This window comes from Colletotrichum navitas (assembly GCF_030913465.1).
Source record: "Colletotrichum navitas strain CBS 125086 chromosome Unknown LY79scaffold_43, whole genome shotgun sequence".
In the NCBI taxonomy this organism is placed as follows: Eukaryota; Fungi; Ascomycota; class Sordariomycetes; order Glomerellales; family Glomerellaceae; genus Colletotrichum; species Colletotrichum navitas.
Window position 1 is genome coordinate 242,630 of NW_026850589.1, and position 23,969 is coordinate 266,598.

The 23,969-nt window shown below is 60.2% G+C and overlaps 11 protein-coding genes across 11 annotated transcripts; 9 read left to right on the plus strand and 2 right to left on the minus strand.

Annotated features, from left to right (window-relative positions):
- Nucleotides 1-1,260: 1,260 nt before the first annotated feature.
- LY79DRAFT_266540 (uncharacterized protein) lies at nucleotides 1,261-2,266 on the plus strand. Its single transcript, XM_060551982.1, has 2 exons — nucleotides 1,261-1,659; nucleotides 1,746-2,266. Exons 1-2 carry the CDS (start codon nucleotides 1,352-1,354, stop codon nucleotides 2,113-2,115), a joined length of 678 nt encoding a protein of 225 aa, XP_060412601.1. The 5' UTR covers nucleotides 1,261-1,351; the 3' UTR covers nucleotides 2,116-2,266.
- Nucleotides 2,267-2,416: 150 nt separating this feature from the next.
- Nucleotides 2,417-3,923, plus strand: LY79DRAFT_518522 (uncharacterized protein; the record flags this gene model as incomplete). Its single annotated transcript, XM_060555041.1, has 2 exons — nucleotides 2,417-2,938; nucleotides 3,036-3,923. 2 exons carry the CDS (start codon nucleotides 2,417-2,419, stop codon nucleotides 3,921-3,923), a joined length of 1,410 nt encoding a protein of 469 aa, XP_060412602.1.
- A 704-nt stretch (nucleotides 3,924-4,627) lies between these two features.
- Nucleotides 4,628-6,727, plus strand: LY79DRAFT_580999 (heterokaryon incompatibility protein-domain-containing protein; the record flags this gene model as incomplete). The annotated part of the gene is made up of 1 exon (XM_060560164.1): nucleotides 4,628-6,727. The coding sequence occupies one exon, from the start codon at nucleotides 4,628-4,630 to the stop codon at nucleotides 6,725-6,727; it is 2,100 nt and encodes a 699-aa protein (XP_060412603.1).
- A 595-nt stretch (nucleotides 6,728-7,322) lies between these two features.
- On the plus strand, nucleotides 7,323-7,751 carry LY79DRAFT_670978 (uncharacterized protein; the record flags this gene model as incomplete). The annotated part of the gene is made up of 3 exons (XM_060563849.1): nucleotides 7,323-7,380; nucleotides 7,440-7,498; nucleotides 7,617-7,751. 3 exons carry the CDS (start codon nucleotides 7,323-7,325, stop codon nucleotides 7,749-7,751), a joined length of 252 nt encoding a protein of 83 aa, XP_060412604.1.
- A 288-nt stretch (nucleotides 7,752-8,039) lies between these two features.
- On the plus strand, nucleotides 8,040-8,975 carry LY79DRAFT_670979 (ankyrin repeat-containing domain protein; the record flags this gene model as incomplete). Its single annotated transcript, XM_060563850.1, has 1 exon — nucleotides 8,040-8,975. The coding sequence occupies one exon, from the start codon at nucleotides 8,040-8,042 to the stop codon at nucleotides 8,973-8,975; it is 936 nt and encodes a 311-aa protein (XP_060412605.1).
- A 1,591-nt stretch (nucleotides 8,976-10,566) lies between these two features.
- On the plus strand, nucleotides 10,567-11,862 carry LY79DRAFT_518626 (uncharacterized protein; the record flags this gene model as incomplete). The annotated part of the gene is made up of 2 exons (XM_060555050.1): nucleotides 10,567-11,109; nucleotides 11,179-11,862. 2 exons carry the CDS (start codon nucleotides 10,567-10,569, stop codon nucleotides 11,860-11,862), a joined length of 1,227 nt encoding a protein of 408 aa, XP_060412606.1.
- A 300-nt stretch (nucleotides 11,863-12,162) lies between these two features.
- On the minus strand, nucleotides 12,163-14,001 carry LY79DRAFT_518617 (T-complex protein 1; the record flags this gene model as incomplete). Its single annotated transcript, XM_060555048.1, has 3 exons — nucleotides 12,163-13,689; nucleotides 13,752-13,837; nucleotides 13,914-14,001. The coding sequence occupies 3 exons, from the start codon at nucleotides 13,999-14,001 to the stop codon at nucleotides 12,163-12,165; spliced, it is 1,701 nt and encodes a 566-aa protein (XP_060412607.1).
- Nucleotides 14,002-14,656: 655 nt separating this feature from the next.
- LY79DRAFT_518512 (prolyl-tRNA synthetase) lies at nucleotides 14,657-16,425 on the plus strand (the record flags this gene model as incomplete). Its single annotated transcript, XM_060555038.1, has 2 exons — nucleotides 14,657-15,102; nucleotides 15,180-16,425. 2 exons carry the CDS (start codon nucleotides 14,657-14,659, stop codon nucleotides 16,423-16,425), a joined length of 1,692 nt encoding a protein of 563 aa, XP_060412608.1.
- Nucleotides 16,426-17,415: 990 nt separating this feature from the next.
- LY79DRAFT_518572 (C2H2 type zinc-finger-domain-containing protein) lies at nucleotides 17,416-18,609 on the plus strand (the record flags this gene model as incomplete). The annotated part of the gene is made up of 1 exon (XM_060555044.1): nucleotides 17,416-18,609. The coding sequence occupies one exon, from the start codon at nucleotides 17,416-17,418 to the stop codon at nucleotides 18,607-18,609; it is 1,194 nt and encodes a 397-aa protein (XP_060412609.1).
- A 367-nt stretch (nucleotides 18,610-18,976) lies between these two features.
- On the minus strand, nucleotides 18,977-19,928 carry LY79DRAFT_670984 (uncharacterized protein; the record flags this gene model as incomplete). The annotated part of the gene is made up of 3 exons (XM_060563851.1): nucleotides 18,977-19,170; nucleotides 19,237-19,336; nucleotides 19,431-19,928. The coding sequence occupies 3 exons, from the start codon at nucleotides 19,926-19,928 to the stop codon at nucleotides 18,977-18,979; spliced, it is 792 nt and encodes a 263-aa protein (XP_060412610.1).
- Nucleotides 19,929-22,126: 2,198 nt separating this feature from the next.
- On the plus strand, nucleotides 22,127-23,969 carry LY79DRAFT_670985 (SGNH hydrolase-type esterase domain-containing protein; the record flags this gene model as incomplete). Its single annotated transcript, XM_060563852.1, has 4 exons — nucleotides 22,127-22,305; nucleotides 22,362-22,460; nucleotides 22,518-22,622; nucleotides 22,694-23,969. 4 exons carry the CDS (start codon nucleotides 22,127-22,129, stop codon nucleotides 23,967-23,969), a joined length of 1,659 nt encoding a protein of 552 aa, XP_060412611.1.

Below are 23,969 nucleotides of genomic sequence, written 5' to 3' on the forward strand. Positions count from 1 at the left end.
GTGCCCTCGGGATGGGCTCATGGGGGATTCCGGGTCGGCTTCGGTGGGGGTGGGTAAGAATCCTCCCGACGACGTCTGAGACGGTACGGTACTTGACCGAGGCGACCGTGTCGATCAGACGGGCCCCGCGCTCTCGTGCGACGGCATGTTGACAGATAACGGGAAGGTTGACAGATGACGGGTCGTGTGGCAAAGACGGCGCTTGCGTGATGCCGTCTCGATGGGATCACATTACGCCGGCTAGTGACTTGTCGGTGTCTGGGACGGAAGTTTTTTCTTGGGGGGGGGGTTGGCGGCACAGGGGTTGGCGGGAGGCATGAAGGTATGTCATGCAGCCGCGTGCCCGTCACTTGAGGATGGGATGACGGGAGAGTGTTTGGCTGGGGAGATGGGGTCACGGTCATGGAGAAGATGGATGACACTTAGCGGAGATGCGGTCCGGCGTAACGACCCAGGCGATGGATTGTTGGAGGAGGATGAGGAGGAGGAGGAGGACTAGTAGATAAGGTGTTTGAAGAGGTCTGGGCGTCGCAAGAGATGTCCAGCACACCCCATGGACGAAAACAGAATGTTTTTTTATCTTTATCTTTTATTTGTTTGCTATTCTGAGGCGCGTTCTGCAAGTCATGTGGAAGCACAGCTCTCTCCCTGCTCTCTAGCCGCCAACTGTCACATACGACATTCAAGGTTTGAGTTTTTGGCCCGAGAGAGCCTGATTGCAAAAAGCTTCTGGGTCTGGATGTCCAAGGTGACATTGATGTCAGGCTGTGTGTTGGGTTCGTACCTCGGGCTCAAGGGGAAAGCAGATCGTGACGAATGATGAGATGACAACCCTGGGCAAGACATGCCAACGCCGCTATAAGAAAGCGGTCGCTATTATAGGATGCGGACATATTCTGCCACACGGAACGTGGGAACAAGCAAACGATTGGACAAACCCAAGGTCGCTCACAAGACCGATATGGATATCAATACCGTATATCTATTGCAGCACTGCCGACAAGTCCAATGCCACGCGGTTTGAGGACGAGCAGGGATCCGGTTCTCTGGAGACCCCGGCAACGGCCCCCTACAACACGCGATCCGAACGAAACCAAGGGAACCAATCACGAGGCTCCGAGGGGCGGCTCGCTTACTGGAAACGCTCTTCCGCGACGGGTGCCGTCTGATTTGCACGATCCTCAAACTCTGCTCAACTCCAGCCTGCCATGGATGTACAGCTATGTCGCTTCGGACAAGGGCCGGAGGGACCACACCTTGATTGAGGATCCCGGAAAAGGACCAGCTCGTTTTTCGGGTTAGTTGTTGTGCCACTCTGCAAGGTGTATCCGTATCCGTCCCTGCTGGCGGTATGACGGCTGAACGATCCGGGGAAACATTTCCACTTGCATCGTCAAGTCGTGGGCCAAGCGAGGCGGGCGCTGACTCGAGTCGCGGAGCCGATCCCGATGTGCTAGATGGGATGACTTTAAACCTCCATCTTGTCGATATCGACTCGATGCTGTCGACTCCAGCGGGCGAGCTTGGCCGCCTCCTCCCGGCGGCATCACAACAGAATCTACTCACCAATTGCCAAACCCGCCCTCCGTCGCTCGTGCCTCCACTGGATCCGTCTCAAGTGATTGATCGAGCTCCGGTTATTCTGCTCCGATTATTCTTGTCTGTCCTCCACCTTACCTCATCTTTCCTACACACACACCTCCTCCTCTCCTGCCATCGTGCTGGCATACTGATATTCTTTTCAGATCGGAAACGGTGCGCGCAGCCTATCACAAATCGTCAACCTTGCGCAGCCCCTCCCCAGGGGGGGACTGGATGAACTCTTTCCTCGCACACGAGCACCTGCATGCATGCCTCCTTTTCTCCCTGCCATGCGGACGTCATGCGAATGCCCGCTTCCGGAGGACAGTCAAGCCGAGGAGAGGAGTGCCTCACCAGTTGGCCCACCACTGGGTGTTGCGTGGCTGCCAAGGTGCATCACCGGACGGTAGAAACGCCAACGTCTTGCCGATCGACGCGCTGGCCTTCCCAAGCGGGTTGCCCAGGGGCCGCCGTCACCTTCGCGGCTGTGAGACGCGGAGGAGGCCCAGAGAGAGACGGGAGCGAGGCTCTTGACAGCCCGCCACCTGCCCCTTTGGTGCCGGACGTTCACGACCCGCTGCAGTCGATGCCGTATATAAGTTCCCCCGTCTTCTGCGATTCAATGATGGGACGAAGTTTTGTATCTTCATCAAGCCCTTCCTTCAACAGTCTTCTCTTTCGTTCAGTTCCGGTAACTTCATTCTTTCGTGTGTACTTTATACCCTTCATTCTTTTCTCGTGATCCTTTTCTACAAGGCCGGTCCTTTACTTATTCACCAACAACACTCGTTCTAGTGTATTATTCGAACCCCTCCCCCCCCCAAGCCCTTCCGCTATGAAGTTCCAGGTCTCCACCGCCGCGTTCGCGGCCCTCCTCACGCTCGCAGCCGCCGAGGTGCCGCAGGAGCACTCTCACGAGAAGTTCTTGAGCGCCGTCAACGACCTCCTGAAGCAGGACAACCCCAACAACATCCAGGACGCCGTCTTCGGCCTGCTGGGCAACGCCGCCGCCGCCGACGGCGCCGGCGACATCAAGAACCTCGACTGCCTGCACCAGGCGACGGCCGACTCGGCCTTCTCCACCGCCAAGGCCGCCGGCGACGTCGACGGCATGGCCAGCGCCCTCGTCTACGCCGCCCTCGAGCGCAACACGGCCAAGGTCGGCCTCGAGAGCGTGCTCTGCACCGACGAGGCCGAGAACCCCGAGATCGCCGCCCTGAGCCAGCACCAGGACCCGGCCTCGGACGGCGCCGCCGAGACGAACAAGGCCATCACCCTCGAGCTGGCCAAGCAGCTCGCCTCCATCGGCGCCGACCCCCAGCTCGCGCTCCAGTCGGGCACCTTCGAGCCCGGTGATGTAAGTTGTTCCCTCTTCCTTTCCCCCTTCCGAGACACCCTATGGAGAAGGTGTAGTCAAGCAGAAATCAGACTGACGAAAACCTCTAAAAAAATAGGTCAACGACAACACCGGAGCAGGAAACACGTGCGACGACGCCGACGACGCCGAGGGCTGCATCTTCAGCCAGAACCTGCTCGTCGAGGACGCCACCGCCGACGAGATCGACGCCGCCGCGGCCGAGGTCTCCGGAAACGCCGGCAACGCCGCCAACTCGACGAAGGCCGCCAAGGGATCCCGTTCCAGAGGCCGCCGCGCCACGACTACCCTCCCCATGGGCCGCCGTCAGAACAACAACAACAAGAACAGCCAGAACCAGAACCAGAACCAGAACAACAACGCCGGTGCTGCCACCGGAACCAATGTCCAGACCTTCACCGGCGCCCTCGGCGGCCCCGCCCCGCCCGTCAACTCCTCCCCCGCCGCCACCGACAAGCCCTTCGAGGTCAAGGGCTCGACGTTCGTCAACAAGGGCGCCGCCCTGCAGCGCTCGTGCGCCGTGCAGAACAACGCCTGCTCCGACGCCGCCAACTCGGGCGCCGAGGACATCACCGTCGCCGACTGCAACGCCCAGGAGGACGAGTGCCTCGCCGCGGCGTCCCTCAAGAAGCTCCGCCGCCGCTCCTTCTCCTCCTCCTCCGGCGGCCACCGCATGCGCATCGCCGCCCGCCAGGCGCTCGACTTTGGCAGCTGCCAGGACCCCAGCATCGAGTTCGCCGCCGGCCTCGACGGCCGCAAGGAGGAGTCGTTCGCCCCCGCCGGCGACTTCGAGCACGGCTCCGCCCTCAACATCAACGTCATCAGCGGCTTCATCTGCGGCCAGCTCCAGTCGCGCTGCAAGGCCGACGCCGCCGCCGTCGACGCCTGCGACCAGGGCCAGGCCGCCGCGCAGGGCCAGAAGGGCCAGGCTGCCGCCGACGCCTTCAACTCGGCCCTCGGCCTCTGAGCGCTTTGCGGTGTGGTCTGGCGATGTTGCGTGTTCGACGTGTCTTGTAGTTTTCTCTTTTCGGTCGGTTTCGTGACGACGTCAAAAAGAAGACCGGAGTTGCAGCATCGAGCGAAAGTGCCCGGTTCTTTTCGATAGTTCATGAATGATGAAGAAAATAACTTCCTTCTTGGCCTTTTAAACATCTGGGTTTCACTTGATGCCATGCGTGAAACGTCTGAAAGCCAAGCCCGATTTCTGGGTTCACGGTTTATCCGGTATAAGTCCAGCATGATGGATGAGGCAACTCGAGTTAAGCCTCGACTCAACGAAGGATGAATGAGCTATGCAAAGCAAAAGCACCTTCGTAGTCGGCAGAGGTGAGTCGAGATTTTCCGCATGGGCTGCTCATGAATGGGGCGGACAATGTTAATAAAAAGCCGATAATTTAAAATAAAATAAAAAAATCATTTTACCTTAAACTGTGGGATCTTCATGCACTGTTTTTTCCTGCATCTCCAGCTCCAAATCTCACTCCACATTCCCAAAACGTCTGAATTTTCTCGCCAATCACTCATTCATTCACTCATTCACTCACTTACTCAACTCACTCTTCTCACTGGCGCAACCTCGAAAAAACAAAAAAACTTGGTCACTCACTATTTTCCCACTCGCATAGCCCGTAAACTCGGTTCCTGGACGAGTAAAACCACCTCATTTTCACCATGGCCGAGTACAAGCACGCCGCCATCGGCGAGCGGGATTTCAGAATCCTCTCTCTCGCGCCAGGGAAGCCCGACGAGCCCCTCCGAGGCGACCTGCTTGTGCGCCCGATCGATGCCTACCTCAACGAGGCCGGAAAGCACGAGGGAGAGCTCCCCGCGTCGGCGGACTCGTACGAGGCCGTCTCCTACGTGTGGGGTTCCGAGGACAAGCCCCGGCGCATCGTCATCTCGCCCGCCGGCGCCGAGATGGCCATGACGGAGAACCTCTACCACTGCCTCAGGCGCATCCGCCTCGAGGACCGCCCGCGTCTCGTCTGGGCCGACGCCCTGTGCATCAACCAGGCCGACGGCGGGGAGAAGGAGTCGCAGATCATGCTGATGCACGACATCTACGTCGGCGCCCGCCGCGTGCTGGCCTACCTCGGCGAAGAGGCCGACGGCAGCGGCGAGGCCGTCGAGCTGATCGAGAGGTACTGGCGCGTCAGCCTCCCGAACCCCCTCAACGCGGGCGCCCGCGCCTTCGTCGAGGGCCTGCTCTCCGAGCCGGTGCCGGAGGCGCCCGCGGGCGGCGAGGCGGAGCTGCCCCCGCAGGGCGACGACAAGTGGACGGCCGTGTCGCGGTTCTGGAACCGGCCGTGGTTCCGCCGGGCCTGGGTCGTGCAGGAGTTCATCCTGGCGCGGGACGTGTTGATGATCTGCGGCGACAAGACCGTGAGCTGGTCGCAGCTGTGGCCCGCCACCGTCGCCCTGGAGGAGCCCGAGAGCCCGCCCTGGCCGCTGGTCAACGCCGCCGGCGAGGAGGTCAAGGGCGCCGCCGACCTGATGGCCAACATGGCGCAGCGGCTGCGGTTCTACCAACTCGGCTCCATGAGGGGCAACTCGGACGGGCACGGGCACGGCGACGACGAAGACGACGGGCATGAACACGGGGGTGGATGCTGCGGAGGCCGCGGCGGCCACGAGCACGACGAGCACGACGAGGGCGAGAAGGCAGAGCAGGGCGAGGACGATGAATGGGAATCGGAGGACGGCGAGGAGTCGGACCGCTCGACAGACCTCCTCAGCCTGCTCCTGTCGTTCCGCGAGGTCGAGGCGACCGACCCGCGGGACCTCTACTTTGCGCTCCTCGGCCTCGCCTCCGACGGCGACAGGGAAGAGTTCCGCCCCGACTACTCGGCCACGTTCGAGCAGACGGCCCTCCGCTTCGCCCGCACCCTCCTCCACGAGCCCTTCAGCGAGGAGCTGCTCGACCACGCTGGCGTCGCCGAGAGCCTCAACGGCGAGGGCTTCCCCTCCTGGATCCCCGACTTCCGCAGGCCCTGGCGGCGCATGACGGTCGCCGACGCCGCCGAATCCGAGGCCGCCGGCGAGACGGACTTTGACTTCGGCTTCGACCCCAACGAGGCCGAGGACGTGCTCCTCCTCAAGGGCGTCAAGGTGGACACCATCACCCACGTCACGGCCGTCCCGCGGCCGGCGCACCTGCACGCAGAGCAGCCGTCGCTCTGGGTGAAGCGGGACATGGTGACGCTCTCGAAGCTGCTCGCCGGCATGCCCGGGTTCGAGGAGGCGGCGTACGCGGCGACGGGGGGAGAGGAGTCCGGGCTCGAGGCGGTCCTCCGGGCGCTGACGTTCTTCCGCACCGAGGCGGACGAGGAGGAGCAGGGGGAGGTGCCGACGACGACGCTGAAGCTGGCGTGGCGGTTCTGCACGGCGGTCGAGGACGACGACCTGTCGGCGGCGCGGCCGGAGCGGGAGGCGCTGCGCAGGGAGATGATGCTGTCCGGGTGCACGGCCGAGGAGGCGGGCGAGGCGCTCGAGGCGGCGGCGCAGGTGCTGATCAACCGCGTGTTCCCGATGCGGGCGGCGCTGGACCTGGTGCTGGCCAAGGGGGAGCGGTACGTGGGCATGGTGCCGGACGGGTGCGAGGCCGGCGACGAGGTCTGGGTGGTGAAGGGGTGCAACGCGCCGTTCGTGCTGCGGCGGAGCGCGCAGAGGGAGGGCGAGAGGCGCATCGTGGGCGCCGCGTACGTGCACGGCATCATGAACGGCGAGGCCGTCGGGGAGGACACCGACTTCGAGCCGGTGGCGATTCACTGACGTGGTCTGGGGGGATTGTGTTTTGGACGTCGCGTTGGTTGCGTGCTTCTCTCGGCTCATGATGCTATGACGGAAAAGAAAAAGTTGGGAGAGGGAGGCAAAACCCCCCCTTGACTATAGATGCTTGAAATAGAGGAGAAAAAAGGAAGCAAATAAAAAGGAGCTAGGTACGGAAAGTTCACAATCACCTTACACATGAAAGTGTGCTGTGCACCTTGATGGCCTCCGGCAGCCCCGGACCCGCGAACGCAGGACACGGCCGTGACGGCGCCGGGTGGGTCGGACGGGGTCTGCCGGTTCGCTAGCGGGGCCGACTGATCATGTTTGTGGCTGAGACTGTAGGCGTCATCGATGGTCTCTGGCATCGTCATCCGGAGGAGACACTGCCTCGAGCGGGGGCGGGAGGGCAGGCGAAGCGGTATGGGCTTTTGTCTCTGCTGGGGCGTAACGTTGACTAGAAAACGATTCTGACTTCATTCCGCGGCGCAAAGCTTGCCTTTGGGTACTCACCATCACACGAGACGTCTCGATTGCCTCTTTACGACTCTGAATACACTGTGTTGTCTCGGAACTTTGGACAGGGTCCAGAACCAAGATGCCTTCATCCAAGGGCAAGCCTACTGATCCCGAGCTGAGAGAAGAGCTCAAGGAGGGTAAGAGTACTTTGGAGACAATGTCAGCTGATCGGGGGTGTGCTGAAATGCCACTGCAGAGATCAAACAAGAACCCAACAAGTCCGGCGGCGGACAAGGACAGTGGGCAGCGTGGAAGGTAAGCCGAACTGGTGTGGACGATATCCAATGAATCAACTCCTTGTTCATTCCAACCCCTCGTTGCACTGTGGCGATGAAGGAGAAGAATCGAACTCTTAGCGCTGACGACCATGCAGGGGGCCAAGCTGGCGAAAGAGTACGAGAAGGAGGGCGGCGGTTACGAAAACGAGGCCGGGTCCAAGAACGAGCCGAAGAAGGGCGAGCCCCAGAAGAAGAGCGAGAGCAAGAAGAAGGCCGAGACGGAAGAATAGCCAATTCTGCTAAAGAAATATAACACGAGGAAATGTTGATGCCCCTCGCAAGACCACTCTGGCCGATTGTCGTTGATCCAATGATGACCTGGTAAGAGACGGGGGTCGTGCCGCATTTCCGTCGCCTATTTGATAAACACAAAGATGTAAGATTCGCTTACGGGTCTTCTCATCTCACTTTCAAGCCCCCCCTGAAAACAAAGAAAAAACACTCGACGACAGTCGACCGACAAGCATCAGCGACGGGGCAGGTTTCAGGCGAATAAGAAGTAAAAGGGCAAAAGGAAAATGCAGCACCCCACCATCTCCGACGTCGCCGAGCACGACGCGCAAGACGAGGACGAGGACGAGGACGACTGCTGGACGGCGCTCCAGCGCGCGGCGCTCGCGGGCGACCTCCCAGCGGTGCGCGGCGCCCTCGCCGCGGGCGCGGACGTCAACGCGCCGGCGCGGGGCTACTACGGCCGGACGGCGCTCCAGGCGGCGTGCTCGGCGTCCCGGACGGAGGTGGTGTCGGTGCTCCTGGCGGCCGGGGCGGAGGTGAACGACCGGCCGGGGAACAACGACGCCAAGAACGCGCTGCAGATGGCGTGCGGGAGGGCGGACGGCGGCGGCATCGTGCGGGCGCTGCTGGCGCGGGGCGCGGACGTCAACGTGCCGGCGGCGCGGTACTTTGGGGCGACGGCGCTGCAGAGCGCGTGCGCGGCGGGGGCGGCGGACGTGGCCGATCTGCTGCTGGAGGCCGGGGCGGAGGTGAACGCGGCGCCGGCGGCGACGGGGGGGCGGACGGCGCTGCAGGCGGCGGCGGGGGGCGGGTTCGAGGGCATCGCGAGGGCGGTGATGGAGCGCGGCGGCGACGTCAACGCGGCGGCGTGCCGGGCGCGGGGGCTCACGGCGCTGCAGGCGGCGAGCTACGGCGGGCACGAGGGGCTGGTCGGGATGCTGCTCGAGGCCGGGGCGCACGTGGACGCCGAGGGGAGCCGGTTCAAGGGGGCGAGGGCGCTGCACGCGGCGGCGGAGGGGGGCCACGCGCGGGTGTGCGAGATGCTGCTGGACGCCGGGGCCGAGATTGATGCCGGGGCCGGGGCCGGGGCCGGGGCCTGGGGAGGCCGGCAGACGGCGCTGCAGTGTGCGGCGGCGAGGGGACACCAAGATGTGGCGGGGCTGCTGCGAAGGAGGGGCGCGACGGGAACGGAAGGTGGAGGGACGTTTCTGTTTGATTAGGTGAGGGTTGTGATGCAATACGGTGCAATGCATCATCATCATCATCATCATCATCATCATCATCATCATCATCATCATCATCATCATCATCATCATCATCATCATCATCACCAGATAAGATTACATGGCATGGTTGGTGAAATGTGATATCTCTGGGCCATGTGGCCATTAGGAAACGTAAGGGCCAACTGCGCTGGAACAAGCGGCTCTGAAACCCGGCTTCTTGTTGTTACAGCATACATACAAGTGCATGCAAGTATGTATATACATGGTACACATGTCCCAACGAAAGACAGGAATGCGTACACGTGTGTTGTAAACTCGTAGAGACGTCTGGGATCCATGTGTTCCCTTTTCTCCTCACGAGGTACATAACCAACAGCAACGGCGCACACACCCACCCGAACGCAGCCAAGGTTTCCCGCCGTCGCATTTTCCGTCAGAACATCGGCCAAGTCAGCCGACCACCAGGACACCAGGGCATCCCGTCCACAAGGACACCAGGGCATCCCGTCCACATCATCCTTGGCTGGGTCCCTCTCGTGCCGGTGGTCACGACGACGTTGATTATTAGCGGGCACCTCACGGCACACTATGGATGAACGAATGGGAGGGGAAGCTGAGCTAGACGGACGGACGGACGGACGGCCGCGTCCAGGCGGAGGGGTAGCGGCCCCGCCTATCGTCGGCTTCCACCGGACCCTCCGTGAGCGCCCCTCCCCCGACGAGACTTACCCGTTTCGCCAAGCAAGGGAGAGGGGGAGAGAGAGAGAAGGGGGGAGAGAGAAAGAGAGAGAGGCAGGCAGGAGAGTTGGCAATGAATTACCTAATAAGAAAAAAGGGTTCCCCGAGTTTCCAGGTTCCAGGTTCCCCCCGACTATTTTGAGACGAAAGATACGCACACCGACTGGTACACACTCCCTACGCCCTACGAGTGGAGGCTCAACCTCTCCCCCATCCATACCGGTACCTTTCTTTTGCTTTTCCCTCTCTCGAACTCGTCTGGCGTCCGGCGTTCAGCAACCGCGCTAGACTCTCTCCCCCGTGACGTAAGATAAGCATCGGCTGGCTTGCTTGCTTGCTTGCTTGCATGCTTGCTTGCATGCTTTCCCACTGCTGTCCACGATGTCGCTTGTGACACACACCTATCATGTCTTTGCTCCTGAGTCCATAACTGCAGCTCGAGGCACGCCCATCCCTACCGGAATCCCAGGGTCGACTGGGACCTCCCCCGCCAAAAGCCTCCATCGCCTGGTGGAGCGGCGCTCGCCCGCCCGCACGTTGACACCTACCGAACGGAAACTGAAGCCACACATGATAAGGACCGGCTGGCGCTTTGTTCCCTTTTCCAAATCCAAGCCTTGGGATCGACTTCCTTATTTTTCTTTCCCTCTTCTCTTCTTCCCTTCCTCCCTTCTTCTCCCTCCCCCTCCCTACCCTTCCTCCCGTTTGTTTGTCTGTCTGTCTGTCTGTCTGTCATTGTCCGGGTTGTGATGCGATTGAGAAGGCGAGATAAGCCAGGAATCGACACACTACCGTACTACGAGTCACGCCACACGCCATCGACCACAGACCGTACATCACCCCCACCATGGGCTCGACGCACGAAACGGACCTCGTCCTCGCCCACCCGACGCCGGCCGAGCGCGGCAGGACGTACGCCTCGACGTACGACAGCTGGGGCAGCGCCCTCGAGCTGGAAGACTACGTCCGCCGCGAGGAGTACATGACCACCGTCCCCGTCACCCGCAACGGCGGCATCACCCAGTGGATCCTCACCGACCCGGCCCTCCCGCCCGACGCCCGACCCATCCTCTCCTCGTGCGAGAGCATCCGCAAGCCCGTCCTCGTCGCCCGTCCCGAGGGCGGCCCCGTCGTCGAGGCCGTCACCCACTGCGTCGGCTCCGTCTTCACCGACCCCGCCCACCGCGGCAACGGCTACGCCTCCGTCATGATGGCCATGATGGGCCCCGCCCTCGCCCGCTGGCAGGGCGCCGAGATGGCCAAGGGCGAGCCCTGGCGCGACATCCGCGACGGCGAGGTCGCCTGCTCCGTGCTGTACTCGGACATTGGCAAGACCTTTTACGCCAAGCACGGCTGGCACCCCTACGAGAGCACCCACCTCGACTTCCCGGTGCTGAGCGCGGCCGACGGCGGCGGCGGCGGCGGCGACGACAACGACGACGGGGGAGAAACGAGGGAGACGACGGGCGCGGGCGCGGGCGCGGGCGAGAAGCCGCCTCGGCGCGAGGCCGCGCCGCTGGGGTACCACGAGCTGGCGGAGCTGTGCGCCGTCGACGAGCGGCGGCTCCGCGCCCGGCTGGCCCGCCCGAGCGCCAGCAACAAGACGCGCGTGTCGCTGGTGCCGGACCTCGACGCCATGCTGTGGCACCTCATGCGCGAGGACTACATGACGAAGCACATCTTCGGCAAGACCCCCACCGTGCGCGGCGGCGTCGTCGGCGACCGGCCCGGCGCCCGCGTCTGGGCCGTCTGGACCCGCGGCTACTACGGCGGGCTCAAGCGGCCCGACAAGGGCAACACGATGCACATCCTGCGCCTGGCCGTCGAGCAGGAGGAGGAGGACGGAGACGACGACGCCGCCGCCGCCGCCGCCGCCGGCTCCGGTCCCGGCCCCGGTCCCGACGACGCCTTCGTCCAGGACGCCGTCGAGGCCCTGCTGCGCCTCGCCCGCGCCGAGGCCGCCGAGTGGCGCGTCAACAACGTCGAGCTGTGGAACCCCGACCCGCGCGTCCGCGCCCTCGTCGAGAGGGCCGGCATCTCGCACGAGTTCGTCGAGCGCGAGACGCACAGCATCGCGAGCCTCATGTGGTACGGCGAGGGCGAGGTCGAGTGGGTGCTCAACGAGAAGTTTGGCTGGTGCTGAAATGAAACGAAACTTTATTTTTTTCTTTTCTTTTACGCATACATATATGTATGGATGGATGGATGGATGAGTGTATGGCTTCAAGGAAAGGAAAAAACTGGGACACCCACCCTCGGACTCCGTTCCCGGTCGGTGGCATGACAAGGTATCATTAGCAAAGTGATGATGATCTATGAACCGTCTAAACCTTGAACATTCTCCCCCACTTTGGCTCATTTTTGCTCTTGTGTCTTTTTTTTTCTTCTTTCTTTTTATAGAAATCTTTACACGAATCCTCGCCGCAGCTGCCACTACCTCTCTTCAGTGACCGTGTCCGTCATCCTCCGCTCTCTGCTCGGGATCCAGCTTGATCAGGGTATCGATGCGCATGATGCTGATGCAGGCCTCCACCGCACTCTTGAGCTGTCTGATCTTGCTGATGGTGGGCTCCAGAACACCGGCCTTGATCTCGTCAATCACCTTGCCGCGCACCAGGTCCAGGCCGTAGTTCTTGTACGCCTTCTTGCGCGCCACAGTCTTCTCGTCCTCGTTCGCCTCGCCCTCCTGGATGCGCTGCGAGAGCGCGTGCCGAGAACGCAGCTGGGCGACGAGTTCTGACGCGTCCTTGGCGGCGTTGACGGCCAGGGTCTTGGGGATGACGAGCAGCGACTGCGCGAACTCGCCGATGGCCAGCTGCTCGCGCGAGCCGACGGTGCCGGCGAACTCCTCCAGGTAGATGTGCAGGGCCGTCTCGACGGAACCGCCGCCGGGGACGATGCTGCCGCTCTCAAGCGTTCTCTTGACAGCGTTGAGGGAGTCGTGGATCGACCGCTCCATCTCGTCCAGGGTGAAGTCGTTGGGGCCGCGCAGGATGATGGACGCCGAAGAGTGCGACTTGGTGCCCTTGACCAAGATGCACTCGTCGTCGGAAATACGCTCCTGGACAACCTCCTCGGCGTGTCCGAGGTAGGACGGGTCGAACTTCTCGTCGCCGTTGAGGTCGGACAGTGTGCTGAGCATCGTGGCGCCCGTCGCCTTGGCGATCCTTCGCAGGTCCTCCCTCTTGCACCTGCGCACACCCATGGCGCCCTTCTCCACGAACGTCTTGAGGACCATGTCGTCGATACCCTTGGTGGTGAGGATGACGTTGGCGCCGGCCTTGAGGATCATCTCTACCCTTTCGAGAATCATGCCCGACTCTCTCTGGCGGATCTGCTCCAATTGCTGGGGGTCGTCGACCGTAATCTGCACTCCTAACTTCATGCGCTCCTTCTGAAGGTTCATGTCCAGCACTGCGATCTTGGCATCTTGTATTCTCGTCGGCATGGCCTGCGAGGCGACTGTGCAGTTGAGGGCGTAGCCCTTGATGAGGAGAGACTCGAGCGAGCCCTTGCCGTGGGCCTTGAGGATGTTGACGGCCTTGACAGGGTACTTGGTCTCGTTGCGGTTGTTGGTCGACTTGACGGCCAGCATGGCGTCGACGACCATGTTGGCGAAGAAGTCCGAGTCGGCGCCGATGATCTTGCTGGACATGGAGGTCTTGGCAATGTTGACGAGGGATTCGCGTCCGAGGTTCTCGACCTTGATGCTGATGTTCTCGTTCATGTACTTGACGGCCTCACGGAGGGCGAGTCTGTAGCCCGTGATGATGGTAGTGGGGTGTATGCGGTTTCTCATGAGCTCGTTTCCTCTGCGAAGCAACTCGGCGGCGATCAGGACGACGGACGTGGTGCCGTCACCGACCTCCTTATCTTGTTGTTGCGCCAGGTCGACCAAGATCTTGCCTGCGGGGTGCTCGACGTCCAACAAACTGAGGATAGTAGCGCCGTCGTTCGTGACCGTGACGTCCTATGCCCGAGGGGGGTGAGCGGGGTCCAGGGGAGGGGGGGAAGGGGGTTCACTGGACGTACACCAATATCATCCACCATCATCTTGTCGAGGCCGCTAGGACCGAAGGAGCTCTTGACGACATTTGCAATCGCTTGGGTCGCGAGAACTGCGGGTTGGTCAGCGAGATGAAGCTGTCATGGGTGGTGCAATGCATCGCATCGGCGGTGGCAGGAGAAGCATACCGTTCTGGTCTCTGATGTCGGCGCCGGAAATCTTCTGGCCGCCGAGGAAAAGCGTGCCGCTCCCTGATTGCTCAAACATGGAAGCCATTTTTGCGCCTCACTGCCAGCGGTTGTGGTATAATCGCGGTATGGGGAGGTGGTGGATTTCGGGGGGGTGTGGTTTGGAGAGCTTCGACGGTGTGTGTGTGCCTGGACAGCAATAGAAGCTTCTGTGCTGTGCCTGCCTCATCCTCTCTCTCTCTCCGCCCCCCCCCCCCTCGCAACTTTTTTTTATCGGAGCCGGGGTTGTTCCAGGAACCGGGGATGTGGCTGATGCTGGTTATCTTATCAGTGGATGCGTGTACGTACTGGTACCTTATTGCGCAGGCTGCAGAAGGCAAGCTGCTGCAACCCCCCCTCCTCCCAGGTCAGAGGTGTGTGTGTGTGTACCTGTATGTGGGTGTGTGGCTGAAGCAGAGATAAGCAGTTCCGGCGCCCCACCCTACGGACCGCGTGGCTGAAGCCCAATTGACCCCTCACTGCTGCCCACCCAACAGCTGTACGACAGACACCAAACACACGACTCACATTTCCAGTGCGGGGCACTTTTTTCCGCTGGATCGCACCGCCCTTCTCTGCCCAAATTCTCAAAGTGACTCAGGCCGACCTGGTCACCACGCCGCCAGCTCTATAAGTCGAGACTCCGAGACCCCGAGACCCCTTTGCCGAGACGACTCTGCGAATTGCAGTTCAGTACCGCAAACATGGCCGACGCCTCCGCCCCCGCTGCCGCTGCCGCTCCCGAGCAGTCCAAGAGCGCCTTGAAGAAGGCCGAGAAGCAGGCCAAGATGGCTGCCGAAAAGGCTGCAAAGGCCGCCAAGCAAGCTGCCCTCCCTGTCGTCGGCGGCAAGAAGACGGATGACATCCTGGGAATTACCGTCAAGAAGAGCGAGGACTTTTCTGCCTGGTACCAGGAGGTTGTCCTCAAGGCCGAGATGGTTGAGTACTACAACGAGATTTCCGGCTTCTTCATTCTGCGCCCGGCCTCGATGTACATCTGGACCGTCATCCGCAAGTGGTTCTCGGAGAGAATCGAGGAAATGGGTGTCGACGAGACCAGCTTCCCCATGTTCCTGTCCTCCAAGTCGCTCGAGAAGGAGAAGGACCACGTCGAGGGCTTCGCCCCTGAGCTTGCTTGGGTCACCAAGGCGTAAGTCTCAACCCGTTGGCAATCGATTGCCCCCCCTCCCCCCTCTCGACATGCACTGATGGTCCTCCCTCCCACAGCGGTGACAAGGACCTCGAAGTCCCCGTCGCGGTCCGCCCCACATCCGAGGCCGTCATGTACCCTTACTACTCCAAGTGGATTCGCAGCCATCGCGACCTGCCCTTCCGCCTGAACCAGTGGAACTCGGTCGTCCGCTGGGAGGCCAAGCAGACCACCCCTTTCCTCCGTACAAGAGAGTTCCTGTGGCAGGAGGGCCACACGGCCCATCTCACCGAGGAGCTTGCCGGCAAGGAGGTGCTCGAGATTCTCGAGCTCTACGCCGGCGTCTACGAGCAGCTGCTCGCCGTCCCCGTCGTCCGCGGTACCAAGACGGAGAACGAGAAGTTTGCCGGTGGCTACTACACCACCACCGTCGAGGGCTATATCCCTTCCAACGGCCGCGGCATCCAGGGTGCCACCTCTCACTGCCTGGGCCAGAACTTCTCCAAGATGTTCGACATCACGGTCGAGGACCCCGACAAGAAGGGTGAGAAGATCCACGTCTGGCAGAACTCTTGGGGTCTGTCGACCCGTGTCATTGGTGTCATGGTCATGATCCACGGTGACGACAAGGGTCTGGTCCTCCCTCCGCGTATCGCCAAGGTCCAGGTTGTCCTCATCGCCGTCGGTATCACGGCCAAGACGACGGCCGAGGACAGGAAGAAGCTGGAGGACAAGGTCGACGACCTCCGCAACGAGCTGCGCAAGGCCGGCGTCCGTGCCGAGTCGGATCTGAGAGACGGCTACACGCCGGCGTGGAAGTTCAACGAGTGGGAGCTTCGTGGTGTCCCCCTCAGACTCGAGTTCGGCCCCAAGGATGCGGCCAAGGAGGTTGTTGCCTTTGCCCGTCGCGACACGGGCGAGAAGGGCTCCATCGCGCTCGCCGAGCTCTCCACCAAGGTCCCCGAGCTGCTCGAGACGGTCCAGTCCGACATGTACAGCAAGGCCGAGAAGTCGTTCCGCGAGCACCGGCTCGTGCTGACGGAGTGGGACAAGGTCATCCCGGCCCTCGACACCAAGAACGTTGTCCTCATCCCCTTCTGCCTGGGCGGCAAGTGCGAGGACCGCATCAAGGAGCTCACGACCAGCGAGCCCCCCGAGAACGCGAGCCTCCCCGAGGGCAAGAAGCAGCCCAGCATGGGCATGAAGTCTCTCTGCATTCCCTTTGAGCAGCCCGAGGGCATCGTCGCCGGCGAGACCAAGTGCCTCAACCCCGAGTGCGAGGCCAAGGCCCAGAAGTGGGTCATGTTCGGCCGCAGCTACTAGAGAAGCACGATGGAATTGAGAGGAGTTGCGGGTTCAGCATTTTCTGGGACGGTGTCGGATAAACGAGAGAGGCACGGCGGGTTTGATTCGGGCCATGTGTTGTAGAAAGCCACGGCCAAAAAGTGATTCGCGATACCAACTTACCTATGGTTCAAACCCACGTATTACGTGTTCCTAAGTGTATCTGTATGTCTTATCCTGGCACTTTGCATCTTGTATCTCCATCCCGAAGACGGCATCATCAGCCGGGCCTGACGCCAAGTCCAGGACAGCGACGCGCACACCCCCTGTCACTCGAACCGCTGTGGGGAATGATGATGATGGCTCATTCAATGGTCATCGCCTATGCTGCCCGAAGAGGAAGGCCTCGGCCCCCGCCGGTGTGACTCACATCCCTCTCCGTTTTCCTCTCGCGAAAGGTAATACTGCGGTAATTCAAAAGCACAGATCCATGATCCTCCGTCCAGTCCTACTCTACGACGGTGCCGGAGCCGATAGATGGTACCAAACGGGATCCACCTTCTGACTCACTGTTGTTTGGTGTCCCGATACGGCGTCAGCGGACGGATGAGCGAACGGATAACATCCAGGCGACGACTTTTCCGGCTGGTTTTTTTTTCCTTCTTTTTTTTCTTTTTTTTTTTCGGTCCAACGCGCCGCCGATCTGCCAATGGAGGGCGGGGCGCAATATCACTTCGGGTTGAGGGGTTTCGGTCGTCGACGCAACGTGATTTCGAGTTTTGTTCCCTGTCATCTACATGCGTGTCCATGTCAGCTTACACCGCGTGACAGAAGTATATAACGTCTGCATTTCCGGTTTCAAATAAAAAAAGTGTTCCTTGAAAGCCAGTCCTAAGCAATCAGGCTCACCTAGACCAAAAGGTTTATACAACAAAGATTTAAAAAATAAAAACAAAAACCTTTGCCTTTTCAACGCTGCCCACGACAGCCACTGCAACCACCGACACAAACACCAACCCTACCGCCACCATGGAGCAATCAAACAGCTCCCACTTCAAGCTCTCGGCCACGTCCTGCGGCGCCTGCGCCGTCCACTTCGACAACTCCGAGACCCGACGCGCCCACTCCAAGAGCCAATGGCACGTCGCGAACCTCAGGCGCCGCGTCGCCGGACTGGGACCCCTGACTGCCGAGCAGCACGCGGCTCTCTCCGGAACCACCGCCGCGCCGACCGACGGGCCCAAACCCGAGTCTGACGCCGCCGACGACGACTCGTCGTCTTCCCTTTCCGACGCCGATCTTAGCGACGATGGACCTTATGACGAGGACGAGGACGAGGACGAGGACGACGACAACGACGCCGCCGCCGCCTTCGCTCCCGAAGTCTGCCTATTCTGCAACGCACATGCAGGGTCGTTTGACGACAACCTCGTGCACATGGGCAAGACGCACGGCATGTTCGTCCCCAGCCGGGAGAAGCTGATCGTCGACCTCGAGACCCTCGTCCGGTACCTCCACCTCGTCGTCTTCGGGTACCAGGAGTGCCTCCAGTGCGGCACGCAGCGCCGGACCGCCGCCGCCGTGCAGCAGCACATGCTGGACAAGGGCCACTGCAAGTTCGACATCACGGCCCAAGACTCCGAGTTCAGGGACTTTTACGAGGACGCGACGGGAGCCGGTGACGGCGGCGGCGCCGCAGCGCGAGAGGGCGGCGACGACGAGGCGAAGAAGGCCATCGCCGACGCCGTCGAGGGGGCCGGCGGCGCCGTCCGTCTCCCGTCGGGCAAAACGCTCGCCCACCGCTCCGCCCCGGCGCCGTCCCGACATAGAACCAAACTCGGCCCCAGCGGCGGCGGCTCTCGTCCCGACAAACTCCTACCGGAAGGGGGCCCGCGCGCGGACGAGGCCGACGCAAGTTTCCGCCTCACGGCGCCGTCTGCTCCTGGAACGCAGCGGCACGCGGGCGCCGAGCTGGCCCTCACGCGCGCGGAGAGGCGCGGCGCCGTCTTCGAGACCCAGCTCGCGCGCCTGGGCGCCAACGACCGCGCCGCCCTGGCCCACCTCCCGCCCGCGGAGCAGCGGAGCGTGCTGCTCACGCAGAAGAGGCAGCTGGACAGGGCCGACAAGGCGGCGCGGAGGCTGCAGACGCGGCTGGAGATGAAGGCGAACAAGACGGCGCAGGGGCACTTCGTCAACGACGTGCCCGGGCGGTCCAACGGTTGACCTACGAGTTTCTTCGGCTCGGCGTTTTGTACACTTTTGTGGGCTGGCCATGTTATGTACACCTGAGCAGATTCACGAATACTGGAGGAATCCATCTATCCCACTTTAACTGATGGCAGTAACGTCACCGAGACAAGCGTGTTGCGTGTAACCAAGCAAAGAACTGGCCCGAGAAATGTGTGTGACATGTACTGGTGTATAGACCGAGCACGGCCAAAATGTGTCATGGACTTCATTATCTACAAGATATCATGAGGGAATCGCTTCGTACAACTGGACTGGCCGTGCCAGGCTTTTAACTGTGACGGGATTTCCATCACCTAATGAACAACAGCAGCCATCTTCAGATGCAGCCCACCGGGCGATGTCAGTTGTCACCACGGCCGGGGCTTAGGATGCTGATCTGCTTGTCCGTAAACGGCGGGAACGGGTTCGGCAAGCTGATGCCGGCCGGCTCGGGCTCCTGCGGCACCGTGATGTCTTCATCCTCCATGAACTGCTTGCAGCCCCACGTGAGGACGCCGTCGCGCATCTGTCCGCCGCCGCCGCACGCGCTTTGTGCTGTGATTCGTGTTAGTAACCTGTACATGCTCGCAACCCGCGAAATGGGCGGGTGAAGAGACCCACGTCCGATCGGGCCGCTCATGCCTGGTTTCCCGTAGGCCACTATACGGGTAGGCGGGGGGTCTTTTCGGGCCTCTTCGGTCACATCCGGGTCCAGATAATACTGCGTATGGGGGAAAAAATCCTTTTTGTCAACCATGCTGCGCTCATATTTGAGATGCGTGGGGGGAACACTGCTCTCTGACGACGAGACTAACCTGGTGGACGGCAAAGACGCCGGCGCAGCTGGCCTTGGCCCGGTGTTGTTGGTCGACGGGCAGATCCGTGTCCTGCTGCAGGGCGGTCTGGCAGCGCTCGAGCGCGAGGACGACGTCCGGGTTGAGGCCCGTGCCGGCGTAGGTGTACAGGAACGAGCCGCCCTCGACGTCGGAGGTGAGGTAGATGTCCTTGCCGACGGCCATGGCCGCCATCAGGCCCGGCTGCCGCCGCGAGCGGATGCCGTCGCCCTGGAACTTGGTCCTCATCTCCTCAAAGGCCAGCTTGGCGAGCCCGTACAGCTGCCCGTCGTTGAAGAGCTCGCTCGCGTCCTGCTCGAAGGTGAGCTTTTTCGAGTAGCAGACGAGGTTCGCATCGTCGAGGACGGCCTCGTCGAGGGCGAGGCCGAGCGACTGGGCTGCGGCGCCGAGCACGAGGGTGAGCAGGACAAAGAGGCTAGCGAAGCTGGCCCTCCAGCTGCTGAAGGTCATGAACCCCATTTTTGACAAATGGTTGTGAGGCACAGCTGGAATCCCTTCACAGTAAGATTCAACGAGTGGCTCAGGAAGGGATGGATATCACAATGAATGAGTGGAAATGGAAAACGAATGGACGGAAGACAAAGCAACCACGGATAGAGATGAGAACTTGCAATGACTATGACATCCCGGACGGCAGACGGCTCTCAAGATGAGAACCGCAAGTAGAAGTGGCCCCCGTGAATACTTATTGTATCTGCAAGATCAGCGGCATGTCTGTACTATATCTCCGGTGAGTGGTCTAATGCATCTTATTCTGCGGACCCTTGTAAGAGTTGGCTGGTGCTGTGGGCTTGCTGGACTTTGATCGCGGCCATAAGCCTAAATCGGTCCATTGACACAATAAGCAGAGGTCGCAACTCGAGATTTTGCCGGTGATAATCGCGTTGAGAGCGATGATAGGGCGGAATTTGAAATTCAAAAAAGACTTTCCAACTATAATGGACCCATTAACACGGCCCATATGTCATGACTTGTGCTTCTTTTGGATAGCGCGCCAACTTGGATAACGTGAGGGGAAATATTAGTCGGAAACTGAATAAATGCAGCGCTAGGCCGAAAAAGGCCCCTTTTCATCAGCAGAGTTCGCCCATGAGAAACCTTGCCATTTCAACACGTACCTCAATAAGAATGACTTTTCTGCCGCCCAAAAGAGGGGAAATGTCAGATAACTGCCCTACTGCTACCTATTTTGTTATAAGGTCCTCACGAGGTGCCTATAAGCTATCTAACACTTGGATAAAATGATGACTAAGCAAGGGTTAGGGTTACATATTATGAAAGTGTAATCAAATGTGCTTTATTAACTTTTTAAAATTAGGGTTAGGGTTATAGGGATAGTATCTCTTAGGGCGCGATCGGACCTCATTAACCCCGATGTGGGGTAGGAGCAAATCAGACCACAGCAATTAACGCCAAAAGCCAATAGTTTTAAGGTACTTCTACTCCGTATTCATATAGCGTTTTGCCCATGCTAAAGGTACCAGTAATCTCTACCTTTACATAACAGTACATTGTAGTCTAAGCAGCCTTGCAATGTCTCCTAGAAGCTTGCTAGGCTTATATAGGCAAGTGATAGCAAGGTCCTCTAGTAAGACCTCTGTATATATAGTGCTATTAATAAAGGTATCTGAGTTAGAAGATATTATGATTTTAATGGTAATGTTAGTGATAATGTTGAAGTTAGTGGTAGTTGCTAATAAAACAACATTCTAAAATAATGTATTGTCATGTATCTCCGAAAGTGTGGGGTAAAAGTGGAGGGGATCCACCTCGGGGTTAATGAGGTCCGATTGCGCCCGAAGGGATAGTATATTTTGCCTAGTTAAGGTTTAACCTAATGTGCTTATATAAGCAGTAAGTACTCCTTATTTGAGGTACGGGCTGTTATCCAACTTCGCCGCCGTTGCCGATCAGACCCTTAATCAGTGAGCAAATGCGTTGGTTCGGCACAAGCCGGTCCATCAAATTACAGGACGCTCCCGGCGTTAGATCAGATGGAGGTGCGTTTTGAAGGCGGTCCCTCTTAAGCTTACACAGGTATACGATGATACGCGTTAGATCAGACGACTGTCGACGCCTGCCGGTGCCCTTTGACCTTTTCCCATAGCCTGCTTACAAGAATTCCGAAATTCTTGAAGCAAGTCATCAAGTGAGATAGAGCCTCTTGCTGTTCCTGAGATATAAAATGGAGGACGGTAAAGTCCAAGATTCCCTACATTAATCCCAAAAGAGAAGTATAACCAGTTGCTCTTGATGATTCTTTGCAAAGAAACACTTCTACTGATTGGTGTTTCACTGTGCTAAAACATCTAGTCCCTGGGTATGTCCTTGAAGTACCGGGGTTGCCGATATTGTTTGAAGCCGGCGGGCCCTTCAGTTCGCGTGGTCGCGCACACGGCCATGCCGAGTCAGCTTCAAAGTTAAACGAAGGACCCGAACAGAAAGCCGGCCACGTTCCAGATTCACCGCATATCATTCCTGGCTCAAAGTATCCAAGATGATGAGGGTAAAAGAGGTCATCGACAAGTCAACGGCCATGCAACCACTCCGCTGATAACTTCGCTGTTTCCGCAACGTCGACACCGATTGTCGTCTCGTTCTTGTCGGCTTCACGAGGCGTGTTTTTCATTCTTTCGTCACTCTTTTACTGGGCAGCCATGAAGGCCTATTGCACCGCCCTAGGGGTCTTTGCCTGTTTTGTTTCTGCCCAGAATCCTAGCACGGCGAAACCTACGGCCATCGAGGCCATCGACCAATGTACACAGAGCGCTTTCGACGCATGTCCTGCCGATGCCACCGCCGCGCACCGCTGCCTGAAGATTGAGAGGCCTTCCGAGTGAGTGTCAACGCCCTGAAAAGGGCCAGTTGGTTAAGTCTGACCGATTTCAACAGTGGAGTGCCCGCGGACCAATGCGTTTCCAGTTGTGCTGCAGACTCCGCGTGTCCTTCGGCGTGCGGCCAAGACGCCGGACATGCATGGTGCGATGCATCGTACGTCGGCCCTCGGAACCAAGCTGTGTTAGTCGTGTTGCTAAAACCAAGAGATAGCGGAGGTTGCTACTGCGATAGGTCCTGGAACTCGGCCCAGGCTGCTCCAGCAGACCCCAAGGACTTGTCGTGGGTGAAGAAGTGGGCGGCCGTCGGTGATTCCTAGTCAGTGTGCTTCCTTTCGATTCTTTCTCATCGATGACCACAAGAGTTAACACGGCCTCCCCGGCTTCCAGCTCCGCCGGCATCGGATCCGGCAAGCTGTACCCCGGTAGTGAGGAGGATTGCTCTCGCTACGACCAGTCCTACCCGGCATACATCCAGTCCCACGAGCTCATGCCGCAGAACCCGCCCGCGGCCTTTGAATTCCTCTCTTGCTCCGGCGCAACCGCTCCCGAAGTGCTCGCCAACCAGGTGGTCGGCATGGGCACCGGATACGACGTCATTACCGTCAGCGCCGGCGGTAACGACGTCGGCCTGACCAAGGTCCTCAACGCCTGCATCTTCCAGTGGAACCCGTTAAGCAGCTGCCCCAGCGCGCTGCGGGTGTCGAGTGCCCTCATACGCGACGTCCTGCCCGGGAATCTGGACCGGCTGTACGCCGGCCTCAGGGACAAGATCAACCCGGAGCGCAAGGTCTATGTGACGGGCTACGCCGCCTTCTTCGACAACTCGACGAGGGAGTGCGACGACGTCAGCTGGGCCTTCTGGTACAACTTGGACGACAAGGAGCACCTCACCCTCGAGCACAGAACGCTCATGAACGAGCTCACCCTGGCCACCAACGCGGCCATCCAGGCCGCCGTGCAGAGGGCGGGAGACGCCTTCGAGTACGTGGGGTACAACGAGTACTTCTCGGCCCTGCAGGGCCGCTTCTGCGAGGCGGGCGTCAAGGAGCCCGATGCGAACCGCAACGGCCTCCTCTTTTTCGAGTGGGAGACCAAATCAGACGACCCGACCCTGCTCGGGAGGCGCGAGATCGCAGCCCCCGAGCTCTCGGGCGCCATCCCGCGCACAGTCGTCGGAGATACAGAGCTGCCCGCGCCGGAAGCCCGCGGAGACCTTCTGAGCGCCGTTGACGTGTTGCAAAAGCGCGCAGGGCAGACCCGGGGCTCTCTGCGGCGAGGAGAAGCCACCGGCGGCGACCCCGGCACCAGAGCGGCGGTGGCCCTGCAGGGCCGGCAGGCCGGCGGCAGCAACAACAGGACGAATGTGTCTTTCGAGAAGTATATCACGGATGCCATCACGGAGGCGCACGCCCAGAACCCGAGCCTCGTCGCTGCCGTGCCTGGCAACAACGCGACGGCCCTCCCGGCGTCCTGGGGCCATGCCAAACTAGCGGTGGGGGGCATCGTCAGCGACAATGTCAAACGGGTGTTCCACCCGCGGCCCGGCGGCCACGCCATCATCGCCAACCTCGTAATCTGGCGGATGACCGAAGGCACTGTCGCGGCGCAGAACAGCCCGACGAACGCGACCGAGACCGCCGGGGGGGCCGTCCCCGTGTCATAG